Source organism: Cnephaeus nilssonii (genome assembly GCF_951640355.1).
Source record: "Cnephaeus nilssonii genome assembly, chromosome: 1".
Classification (NCBI taxonomy): domain Eukaryota; kingdom Metazoa; phylum Chordata; class Mammalia; order Chiroptera; family Vespertilionidae; genus Cnephaeus; species Cnephaeus nilssonii.
Genome location: NC_137072.1, coordinates 43389423 through 43402499, shown reverse-complemented (window position 1 = coordinate 43402499; position 13077 = coordinate 43389423). Strand labels below are relative to the sequence as shown.

The 13077-nt window shown below is 38.2% G+C and overlaps 1 protein-coding gene across 1 annotated transcript in view; it reads right to left on the bottom strand.

Moving 5' to 3' along the window:
- Nucleotides 1–13077, bottom strand: part of COL25A1 (collagen type XXV alpha 1 chain) — a 480059-nt gene that overhangs the window by 108288 nt on the left and 358694 nt on the right. The window contains exons 8-10 of the mRNA XM_079776470.1: nt 7991–8062; nt 7176–7283; nt 4520–4555 (exon numbers count right to left, since the gene is read on the bottom strand). Of these exons, the coding sequence (XP_079632596.1) occupies nt 4520–4555; nt 7176–7283; nt 7991–8062 (216 nt within the window). The remainder of the gene's footprint in view (nt 1–4519; nt 4556–7175; nt 7284–7990; nt 8063–13077) is intronic.

The window sequence follows — 13077 nt, the reverse complement described above, 5'->3', positions numbered from 1 at the left end:
CAAATTCCCCACCTGACACGCTCATAAACAGTTTTGTAAGAGCTAATTTTAGATTGTTCCTAGCTTTTTCATTGCACCATCAGGGACATTTAAAAATTTTAACAATTCTCCAGTGCTTCTCAAAACCCTCATTTTAGCAAACACAAACACGCCCTGCACAACACAAACGAAGAAACGTAGTGGGTTTTGTGAAAAGCCGAGAACAGTTGTATTTGTTGTCTTTCCTTACTTTAGCTAAAGGATGAGCTGGGCAGTGTTGTGAAAAGTTGGTGATGTAAGATGATGTGATACATGGGAGAAGGCCAAAAACAATGACAACAACAAACAGGACAAAAGGAGGAAGTGGCATTATCATCGAAGTATCTGACACACTGTGATTTCACCGATGACTATATCCACATTGTCCTCAGCCCTTACATTTCAGAGTGGTCTTCCTGTGTGTCAAGTTGTATCACTGGACTTTTAACTGCAATACTTCTCATTTATGGCATCTTTGTAGCTCATAAATCCTTTCATATTATTATTATTTTACTTGCTTCTCGCCATAACCCAGTGAGATAGGTAAGATGGGAATTTACCCATATGTTTTAGGTCCGTAAAAAGGATCACAGACTACAGTCATGCACTCCTAAGTGGTTTTGAAGCCAGAACTGGGGGGTGCAATGTACCTTTTTGCTTACCGGACTTTGAGTCAAAACACACACACACCATTATTTAAAAGAAAAGAGAAACTTTCTAAGGAAATTTTTCTCCTCATGAAAACTGCTATTATATTTTTAGTCCTTCTTCTCTTTTTGAGATTGTTTAATATACACAGGTGCTATTTAACTTAACAAACATAAATAGTGGTTTTAAAAAATGATAGCTTTTAAAATCATAAATATTTCAAGTTAAGGAAATAAAAGATATAAAATTCAGTTTTCTGGGAAGAAGAATTAAGAGATTATATTACTTTACAAGAAAATTCTGAATAGGATTGCTTTATATAGTAAAATTCCTCAGCATATATAAGATATGTTGATTTATGAAAATCTGATTCATACAGAACTTTACAGGAATGCATCTGTTATATAAATCCACGCTCACCTGTAATTTACTCTAGAGGGAACAACTGAGTGATAATAATAATAACATACTCATATATTCTTCATTATGCAGTTTAAAGTACTTTCCTCTAATTTATTGCATTTGTCTTTGGCAACCTTAAAAGGAAGGCAGACAGGGTATTATTATCCTTTCTTCACAGATGAGAAATTGAGAGGTTAAGTGATTTGCCCAAGGTCAGACAGACTATTCATTCATTTACTGCTATTTTAGTGATGTACTTTTAACGGGGTAGTCAAGGAAGTAAGGTTCTTCCTCCTATTTTTTTTTTTTAACCAGATGTGAAGGCTATTAAAACAGAGGTGGATGATCTCACAATATAATGTTGAACGAAAAAAGCCAGACACAGAAGTGTACATACTGTATGCTTCTAGTAATGTAAAATTCAAATGCAGGCAAAATTAATCTATGGTGGCAGAAGGCAGAATAGTGGCAAATTTGGGAAGAAGGGGTGGCAACTGGAGTGTAAGGGGGGTTTCTTGAATATGATAACATTCTATTTCTTGACCTGATTTTTGGTTATATAGTTATGTTCACTGTGAAAATTCACTGAGATCTAGACTTAAGATTTGTCTACTTTTCCTTAAGAATAGTGTAGAACAAGCATGTCAAACACGCGACCCATGGGATGCATGCGACCCTCAACGAATATTTTTGCAGCCCAGCCAATATAATGGTATGTAAGAAACGTTTTAATAAAAATTTTGTAACTTAATTTTTACAATATCCTGTTACACATAATTATTAATAACGAACTACAATGTTCACTAATAACTGATTACTGTAATCGTGTTGCATTCATTTCCCTTATGCACCTCATGCACAGGCGCACCATTTCTCTCCACTAATAGTAGCAGCGAATATTTTAGCAGCCGGTTGCCACGTCATTAGTCTTGGACTGACTTGTTTGGTGTGCCCAACAGGAAATATTTCGTTTTCAGAGAACAAGAAAATGAGGTTTATTTGTGTTATGCTTATTAATTTGTGCAGTTATTCAGTGTCTGGTAAGTTAACGTTCAAGAAAAAATATTAGTTTTTATTAAAATGTTCTATTATTTTATGTTAACTCATTTATTTCAGCCCTTTGTATTCAGCATGTCTCTATTGAAATAAACCTGTGTTTCTATGAAAACTGAAGCTTTTGATTTTTTGCAGCCCACATAAACTTAAAGCTTGTTTATTTGGCCCGTGTTAGCCTTTGAGTTTGACATGCTTGGTCTGGAAGTTTTCTGTTAAAAAAGAATTTTATATCTTGAAAAACAGTACAATGCACTTTAGAAGATCATTACATCACACATCCTTTAAACATTTGTGATTTAATGAAGTTTCTTAGCTGCATTTTAAAAATGAGAATATGAACTAAATCTGAAGAGTTTAAAAACAGAAAAACAGTTTATAGAAATATAAAAAAACCCATGCCCATCCAGCATGGCTCAGTGATTGCACATCAACCTATGAACCAGGACGTCATGGTTTGATTCCCAGTCAGGGCACATGCCTGGATTGCAGGCTAGATCCCCAGTGTGGGGCGTGCAGGAGGCAGCCAATCAATGATTCTCTCATCATTGATGTTTCTATCTCTCTCTCTCCCTCTCCCTTCCTCTCTGAAATCAATAAAAATATATCTTTAAAAACCCAGGATTATCTTCATCTCAAAAGTTGCTATAAGAAATGGGAAATTGCAGCACACTAAGATAATTTCAGGTGCAACATGTATATTTAATAATATTAAGCTAGGAATTGTAGGGGAATGAGATTCCATTGTTATTCACATAGTGTATTCTAGAGAGAATATATGACTTTAAGAAGGATAAGACTGTAATTTTTTTAAATATCCATTTTTCTTTTAGAACTTTGTATATCAGGATACTGCACTGGACATGGGGGTAGAAAGCCAAAGGTAACGATACAAATCTGAGTAAGATGTGCACACCTGGGAACAAACAAGGCTCCCAAGAGTCCCAAGGAGCCTTCAATGGAAGAAGGTCTGGGAGGAATATGTTTTGACCATTATCCAGGACAGAAATCACAGGTGCATTCAATTGCCTAAAGCAATTTCAAAATTTATATTGTAGTTTTCCAAGAATCCTTCACCTCCTGTGACTCTATAACCCTGACAGCTAATGCTGCTCTTGTATGCAAAGTTACCACAGATGACAAATGTTTTGTTTAATTTTTATATATGGTCTTCTGTTGTTCATCTTATTCTCTTTAAAAAGAATCCAATATAGTATCCACCCCCCACCACACACACACACACACACACACACATTATCTGTATCAAATACCTATCTTAATATCATAGGTCAGGAACAGAGAATTTCCAGGTGAAGGGTCGGTTTCAGCCCCAGGGGGCTTTCATTTCACCAGTGATGTTTCAAAGGCAGCTACACTACTGCTATGAATGACCACAGTTTGGTGAGTTTCTTCCCACGAGGGCTGTTGAAAGCATCCTGTGCAGGGATAAGACTTTGACCTTTAACCCCTTTGCACATTTGTTTTAATTCCTGACCGACTGTCCTATGTCTGTGCATCAGTTTCACTAGCACTTAGCTGACATGTTTTCACAAATAAATTTTGTACCCTGAACACCTGCGTGCTGCATGTCACACATTCCACAGAATGAACAGGATTGAGCTCACTGTGATCACTGTGTCCGGGACAATGCAGTGAGACACAGCTGTCCTGTGGAACGTGGGTTGTTACATTGTCAACCTGTGTTCCCCAATACGGTTCATGTCATAAAGTTGGTCAGAAAGATGGCTCCAGGGACAGGGGAGAGAGACAGGGAGAGGCGAGTTGAAGGGATTCTACTCTTCAGGGCTCAGCAAGCTGCCCAAACTTCTCCCACTGATAAAGGATAAACAATCCTGAGGAACTGACCCTGCGTGTCTACGGGCGAGTCCATGTGGAATCATTTCATGATCTTTTTTAATGACCGAGATCAAGAGACACAACTGCTTTTCTCTGGGTGAAGCCCTTCAACAAAGAACTCCTTAAGTCACTATGAAATGTTGCCTATACTACTTCACACTTAGCCTCACCCGATCCCTTTCAAAACTCACTTTATTTAAGCTAATAGGTGTATCCCTACATTTAATCTCCCTTATAGCAGAGCTGCTTAAAACAAATTCTCCCTTTGCCCTTCCTAATTATTTTTCACTCCTCCCACCTAGAACCTTCCTCTTCCTCTCCAGTCAGTTCTATACATGTGTTGTCATGATGCTTACCGTGCAAAAGGCCATATTAATTTTTAACTTGTACTAATTTTCACTCTTTTTGTTATAGGTTACATGACAGATACATGTGTTACACACAATATTGACAACAGTTTTGAATAGACTTCCATTACTTTTTATAGAAATGTTATGAAAATTTATAGAATTTAAAGTAAAAGATAAATTGAAATACTTGCCATTGAGCCTTGTTTTCCTGGGTTCCCTGGTTCACCCTTAAAAAAGAACAGTGATAATTTAATTAGTGCTCTAAATATTAAAAGACAATTTCAATATATATTTTTCCCTTTTTACAGTACCCACTGGGGTGCATGAATGTCAAATATACTTTTTAAGCTAAATAGAGAAATGCAAACACAATGCAATAAAAAAAAAAAGCCAACATTCTTTCTTCAAATGCATTCTATAAACATTTTAGGATTTAATAAAGTGAGTCTAGATTATGGTAGAGATTTAAGATTATGCCAAGAATATATTCTAAATAAAATTAGTAGGAGTGATTGTATGTCATTAAGTAGTCCTAGAAAAAGATTTAATTATAATCACAGCATATCTCATTTATTTAATTGCAATTACAGTAATCTATTATTTATTATTATGTCCTATTTATAATGACATAAGATGATGACATGGTCCTCTTTGTGAGAATTCAGAACTCCCACATATTCGACACAGAGACAACTGCTCTTAGTGCAGGAATTAAATAAGAAAAGGAGCAGAGATTCATTTTAAATTTTAATTATCCTGGATTAATGATGGCTGAAGTAACATTCTTTATTAAAATTGACAGCACATATTAAAATAAAATTGTCTGCCATATTACACCACTATCATAACTTTCTAATACTCAGATTCATACATGTTTTATTATATTATATCATGTTTTATTATATTATTATAATGACAGTCATTGGCTACAGGTATTTTTTTGAAAAACATGATTGTAATGCCAGTATATATAGATGTTGTTGGACTTTAAAAATAAGTACTTCTCAGTTTATTTTTATAAAATCTTTTTCCACTGGTTAAGAGAGTATATAAAAATCAACTCTGAGATTATAAATCCAATTCAAATTATATTTGTGGAATTAAAAAAATTCATACCTTTGTATTAAAAGCTCCGTTTCTTACTTAGATGAATAAACTACATTCACTTAAAGGCTGACATAATATTTGGATGGTTTACAAAATGTCATACCTTAATTTTCTTGTTTCTTGAAAGTAATTTATGCTTTACATTTTCTGTACAGTATATAATACCCAATGATCTGACTAATTCTATCCCATCAAAAGGGTCTTAACTATACTTCTTACTTGAGAAGACACACTGTATCTTGTTGGAAACCAGCAACCAATTGGAGAGCTCTAAATATCCCTAAAGATACAGCTTTTTCTATCTTTTGAGATATCAACCCAAGAAAAGGGGAAACATTAGACAGTTTAGGATAAAGCTACTATCTCTGATGATTCAGTTAAAGCAGTCCTAAATCATATGTTACAAATTAATTCCTCATTTCATATGACAAATTAACAGCAGCTTTCAGAAAGGGAAGTGGGCTTATAGAAGGTTGTCTCAGAAAAGTTTTAAAGTACCCTATATTCTTATAAACAGAATTGTTTTTTGAAGGACAAGAAAACAAAAGGCCATATATATGAATAAAAAAATAAAATATACCAAAACAATGAGCATGGATGATTTTTTTTCTTTTTGGTTGTTTTTATTTTCAAAATTTTCTACATTATGGATAGTTTCCATATTACTTTTGTACTATGAAAACACTAATGAATATAATTATTAAAGTTAAGTAATACACTTGCCCAATTGGTATGGCTCAGTGGTTGAGCATCGGCCTATGAACCAAGAGATCATGGTTTGATTCCTGGTAAGGGCACATGCCCAGCTGTGGGCTCCATCCCCAGCAAGAGGCAGCCAAACAATGATTCGTTCTCATCATTGATGTTTCTCTCTCTCTCTCCCACTCCCTTCCACTCTGAAATCAATACATAAAATAAACAAATTAATTCATCAATAAACCTGAATTTCAAATTCTGACCTCATAATATAAGTGTAAAATTTGTTTGCCCTTTTCTACATATTTATTTAAATTGCTGGGTTGCCTCTACCAAAGCAAATCATTTATCTAGTGTCCTGTGCTGCTGTATATTGACACTTGACACTAAGTACTTAGTACTTAGATCTAAGTATTGAGATCGCTTTTATTTTTTATATTCTTAAATTAAATTTATTGGAGTAACAGCTCACTTTAAATCATTTCTATTAATAAGCTTCACATACAAAGGACAAATAATATTCAAACCAGACCCACTGATGTTTTAATCATTAATTTTATTGTTTCATCAATTCTTTTGGTCAAGTTATTTACAAGGGATTAAATATTAGAGACATTTAAATTCTTTACTCTCCATAAATCATATGGGACTTGGTTGTCTCTGCTATCAATTTTTGGAAATTGTTATTAATCCCCCACCTAGTGTTTCAAGCTAGTCTCCCTGTTGAACCAAAGGCACCGATGAACTCTGTGGAGTCAGGACACAAGTGACAGCAGGTTCTCCGATCAGACTCTGGAGGCTTACCTGAACACCGGCTTAGGTGTCTCCCCAGGTCCCTGTGGTTGCATGCTTCCCCGGGATTGAGTGGTAAAGCAGAAACCTGGCTGGCAGTGCCCTGCTTGGGGGCTTTCCTAGCTTCCCCCATCCCTCAACCCACTCCACTCACCCGACCTTCTAATCCCTCCCAACCCCACTCTATCCCAATTCTCAGCCCTTAACGCAAAACCAAACCTGTGAGGACAAGTGATCCAAAAAGCAACTCACGGGCTCTCCTGGCATTCCTCGGGGGCCATCTTTCCCTGTGTCTCCAGGAGGCCCTCTTGGGCCTGGAGGGCCAGGCGGGCCTGGGGGCCCAGCTTGTCCTTGGTCACCCTACAATGGAGAGGGGGACAGACCAACCATGACCATGGAGGATAAAGACCCGGGTCTTCTTTTCAACACTTGAAATTTGCATTATCTAATTCACATTTACACCATGAAAGAACCAGAGCAAGCAGAAGCATGAAGCCTGTAGGCGATTTGCCTGCCAGCAGGGATCAAATAAATATTCATGCTGAGGAGCTGAGTGGAGCTATTAAAACCAAGCAGCTCAGGAACCAGCACTCTCAGCTCTTGGAAATCCTGTGTCTGTTATCCCTCCATTCAGAGCTGGTATAAAGCCGTTGCATAACTTTATTCATGACAATCCTATATCCTCCTTAATAAAATGGCTGCATTTGAAATTGGACAATGTTTACTTTTTCATAACCTATAAAATTAAGCATACAAGCCTCTTGTCATGCTTTATAATAACTTATACATTACCAAAGCTAGAGACCTTAGAAATTGGGTCTATTACTGAATATAACTTAATTTTTAAAAAAAGACCTTTTTCTTAATTAAAAATTTTTTTGTACTTTCATCTACATTTCAAACAAATGCAGCTCACTAAACATAATTTTATTCTAAGATATTGCCAAATAAATACCCTTCCATCCCCACCCTCCCCCCCCCAAGGGAGATAAATGGTAAAGCAACAGTATACAGAGTAATAACTGAATGCAAAGAAGAAATCAGATTTGAGCAAGAATAAGCACTACCTTAATCAAGCGGCGTTTAATGAGCTGCTGATCAGCAGAGAGAAACCCATGATTGATTTTAGGAAACACCATCTGATCAGTCAGGTGAGGTCAAAGGTTGAAGTTCAGAGGTGAGAGAGTTGAAGAATAGACATCAGAAGGCCCCAAGAAAGAAATAAAGATATACGCATTAGAGTTATAATGACCATTAAATAAAACAGAACTGGCACTTGTGTCTGACATCAGACCCTCAGGCTCTTCTTGAAAGAAATGTAACCCTGAACCAGGATGGTGAGACCAGATTTTTAGTTAGAGGTGGACCTTTTTTTGAATCCCATCGTTTTGCCGTGGGTTTGGGCCTTTCTAAGGTAGTATACTAAAGGGGCAGGTATGCTTGAGCCACCTGCATTCTGCACTCTGAGCAGAAAGTCCTCAGACAAAGCGCCAGTTCAATTTCCGTCAGACTTGTCAACCAGCATAATGTGGCATGAACGCGACTGCCATTTTGTTGATGCCGAAGTCCAGAGTACTTAGGATGATTTAATTGATTGAAAAATATTTAGAGCTTTGCAAAGCATACTCATTCAACCCTGCAGGCCCGGCACTGCCCTGAAGAGTCGTGCCTGCCTCTGTCCACTGTCCTTGCTCGACTTCAGTATCTTAACTCTCTCATATGCTCAAGATGCTCCTTCCTATATATTTGACCTCAGTGATGTACATGAGGTCCAAGAACCCGAGAAGCTGGTGCGTTTGATGAAAGGGAGCGGCAGGACTCGGCAGGCCAGTTTAGCTGTTCTTGCTCACCCTTATGCTGATTGCGGGCTCTGACGGAGGGCATGGGTGCCAACCACAAACCTTGACGGTGAGGATCTGATTACTGTGCAGGGCGGCGACTGTGGGGAAGCCTGGCAGACCCTGTGGACAGGGCACAGCACCAAAACACGACACAAAACGTCACACAGACATTTCACTGGTGGACAAACAAAACAAGCACGTACCTAACATCACCCTGTCCCAGCTCTAAGTCTTGCCTTGCCTGACATGCCATAAACAATACCAGACACACGAGGCTCCCAAGTGAACCATTCCTTAAAGGGAATGCCCGATTGAGAACCCTTGTAACTGCTCCTTGTGGCAGGTACAATACATCACAGGGTATACTAGTACTCCCAACATGTCTGGAATCTTACGTATAAAATGTTAGTACAAACTGGAGATAACTACAGACACTGTTATGAAAACAACACTTTACTTTCCCTCTATTGATATTCTGTTGAATCTACAACACAGGACATACAATATGTGCATTAATTCCTTTTTGGACAACCATGAACAGAATTTTGCAGTAGTCCTCTGAATAAATGCAGTACGCCTCACAAAATACCACCCACATATCAGAATTTCCCTCCCAAATCATCTGATGATTCTCAGGTCTTTCCTGTTTCAGGAATTCCTGCAGAGGTGGTAGATGGAAATCTGTCTCTTATAACATGGGTATTTCATGTCAGGGGGAGTTATGGTCACACTCCATAGTAATTACTTCTGTCACGTACCTTTTCCAAAAGAACTTGACAGTTCACACAACCCCTTGAAGCAGAAAAGTGGGTTTGAATTCCTTAACCCAGGAGCACGGGGGAGACTGCGCTGGAGTCCTGTACTTCACTAACTGTACTCAAGCAGCCCTACAGGCGGTATCGATTGGGTAGGTCTGAGAGAGAAATTCTGCCTTTGTTCTACGTCTTTTGCAACAACATGTGATATGGGAGCTTTTTACTCCATTTTTCTCATGCAGAACATGTTCACCATGCAAACAAAATAAACAACCACCATGGCGGTCCGTGTTGCCTTCCTACATTCTCTCCTCCTCACTGTCCTTCTCCTCTTCCCACCCAAATCTATTTTGAGAATATTTTTAGGAAAGGCCAGAAAATTTCTCGTTTTTCAATTTTACTAGTTTGAGTACATTTTCTCCTTTATTTTCCCCTTACTAGGGCTATATTTTTCTTTTTAACAAAATCAATAAAACTTAGTATGAGACTTTCTTTTCAGCCCTAATGCCTTCGATTCTCATTCTTTAGAGCTGGGGCTCCTCAGGAAGCAAAGCAGAGGAAGTTGGATCCCTTTTGCCAAATCCTTTCCGATAAGGCAATTAAGTGGCTGGGTAGTTTCAAGGTGACCTGTATCCTCTTTTTTCTTCTCCCTGAGTAAAAGTCCTTTAAGCATAGACTCTACACAAATTCAGAAATGCTACAAGTTGGAAAACAGATGTGTACAATTTGCTTTTGTTTTACTACGGAATATGAGTTTAAAATGTTATTAGATGGTAATGTGCCAGCATCTTTCCATCTGTGACTCATTAGCCCTATATTACACAGTCAGAATTTTATGTATAAACCTCATATTTATGTAACAAAGAACAAAAACAGATACAAACAAGAAGTCTACGAGGGATCAGAATCTTGATTAGTGGCGATAAATCATAATGTCACTTTAAACAGATTATCTAACAAAAATCATTTAAAATTAAAAACCTTTTAACAGCACACATGGTAGGCCTCAGAAATGTTTTGAAATCTGAATGTATAAATAAGTCACTTCTTGTACTCCTATCTGAGCATGATCAGCTTGCTGTTTGATCAGACTCTCTAACTGCTCAAAACAAAGCATTAAGTTTTAGAACTTCTCAGTTTGGTTTCCAGTGTTAACCAGATCTAAAGAGGAAGTGGAGAGGTAATTCTCACCTCGGACTGAGATTTTCTGTTTGAGGAAGCTGAGTGTATGTCTCTCTGTCATCTGAACTGTGGACATGCTGCCAATTAGGTGCTTAGAATTACATTTTAACAATCTCACTAGTGAACTAAGCAAAAGGACTTCAAGAGTTTACATGTAGCAAAGTAGAAAGGGGACATGTGGAGAAATTCTCCTAAATTCTAACAAAAATCCCATGGCCTGGGCTGCAATGATCTAAGACCCTTTGTTTTTAAAGCTGTGGTAATGCTTGACGGGTACTTGTCAATATCCCAGGAGTGTTCAAAGGCAATAATAAACATGGTGCATCTTCCTTAAGAGTTCATTTTAATTAATAGCAAATACTTTTATTTTTATTTATTTTTAAATTAAATTTCTTGGGGTGACATTGGTTAATAAAATTACGCAGTTTTCCAGTGTACAATGCTATACTACATCATCTGTATATTGTACTAGAGGGTCGGTGCATAACATTCGTGCACTGGGGGCGGGGGGGGGGGTGGTCCCTCAGCCCGGCCTGTGCCCTCTTGCAGTCTGGGACCCTTCAGGGGATGTCCCACTGCCGGGCCTAAACCCACAGTCGGACATCCCCCGAGGGGTCCTTAGTGCTGCCTCTGAGGTGGGAGAGGCTCCCGCCACCGCCGCTACGCTCGCCAGCCATGAGCTCAGCTTCTGGCTGAGTGGCACTCCCCCTGTGGGAGTGCACTGACCACCAGGGGCAGCTCCTGCAATGAGTGTCTGTCTCCTGGTGGTCAGTGTGCATCATAGCAACCGGTCGTTCCACCATTTGGTCGGTTTGCATATTAGGGTTTTATTTTATAGGATTGTGTTTTCACTACCCAAGACAAATCTCCTTCTATCACTATTTATGCCCCCTTAACCCTCTTCTGCTCTCCCCACTGTCCTTCCCCTCTGGTAATCATTATACTGTTTTCTGTGTCTATGAGTTTGGGTTTTTTTATTTTGTTTTGTGTTTGTTTTTTTTTGCTTAATCCCTTCACCTTTTTCAGCCAGCCCCCCAATACAGCATCAGTCTGTTCTCTGTATGTATGTTTCTATTTTGTTAGTTACTTTATTCTGTTCATTAGATTCCACATATAAGTGAGATCATATGGTACTTGCCTTTCTCTGACTGGCTTATTTCACTTAGCATAATACTCTGCAGGTCCCTCCACGCTGTCACAAAAGTTAAGATTTCCTTCCTCTTTCTTCCTTTTTATAGCCAAGTAGTATTCCACTGTGTAAATGTAGCACAGCTTTTTATCCACTCATCTACTGATGGGCACTGGGCTGCTTCCAAATCTCGGCTATTATAAGTAACACTGCAATGAGCATAGGGGTGCATGTATTCTTTTGAATCAGTGTTTCGGGTTTCTTTGAATATATTCCTAGAAGTAGAATCACTGGGTTCTGAGGCATTTCCATTTTTAATTTTTTGAGGGAGCTCCATACTGCTTTCCACTGTGGCTTAAGAGTTCATTTTAACAAAACCAATAAAATTATGTTTGTAGTATAAGACTCTTTTCAGCTCTAATGCCAATCTGCGTTCCCACCAACAGTGCACCATGTTTCCCTTTTCTCCACATCCTCACCAACACTTGTTATTTGTTGATTTATTGATGATAGCCATTCTGACAGGTGTGAAGAGATATCTCATTGTAGTTTTAATTTGCATCTCTCTGATGATTAGTGACTTTGAGCATTTTTTCATATATCTATTGGCCATCTGTATGTCCTCATAGGAGAAGCATCTATTCAGGTTCTTTGCCCATATATATATTTTTAAATCTCTAATGTTGAAAGTATTACAACAATGTCCCTCTTTTCCCCCATGAACCCCTTCTAGCCACCCCCACCCCACTCCAGGCCTTCACCACCCTGTTGTCTGTGTCCATGGGTTATGCATCCTTTGCCCACTTTTAAATGGGATTGTGTGGGGTATTTTTGATGTTGAGTTGTATAAGTTCTTTATAAATTTTGGATACTCACCCCTTATCCTATGTATAATTTTAAACATTTTTGTTTTTGTAAAGCAACTATTAACATAATTTTGGGTAGAATGTAAAACTTGCACACATTTTTAAAATGTTACTATTTGACGATGATCGAGAATATCTTCTCATTGGGGTTACTTCCAGATTCACACACAGACAAACTGACGCTGCTTCCTGCAGGTGGTGTTGGGGGCTAAGGCTGAAAAGCACCTGTGCTGAATGCTTATCTGTAGGTCACTGCTTTGTGTGCTGTAGCTGCTAGGCTTTCCTAGCTGTTTACACAGAGGGAGTACTTGTTCATTACTATGCCATTTTCCCACAGTATCATTAGTCATACATCTTTCTAAGTAAGTGGAATGGACATAT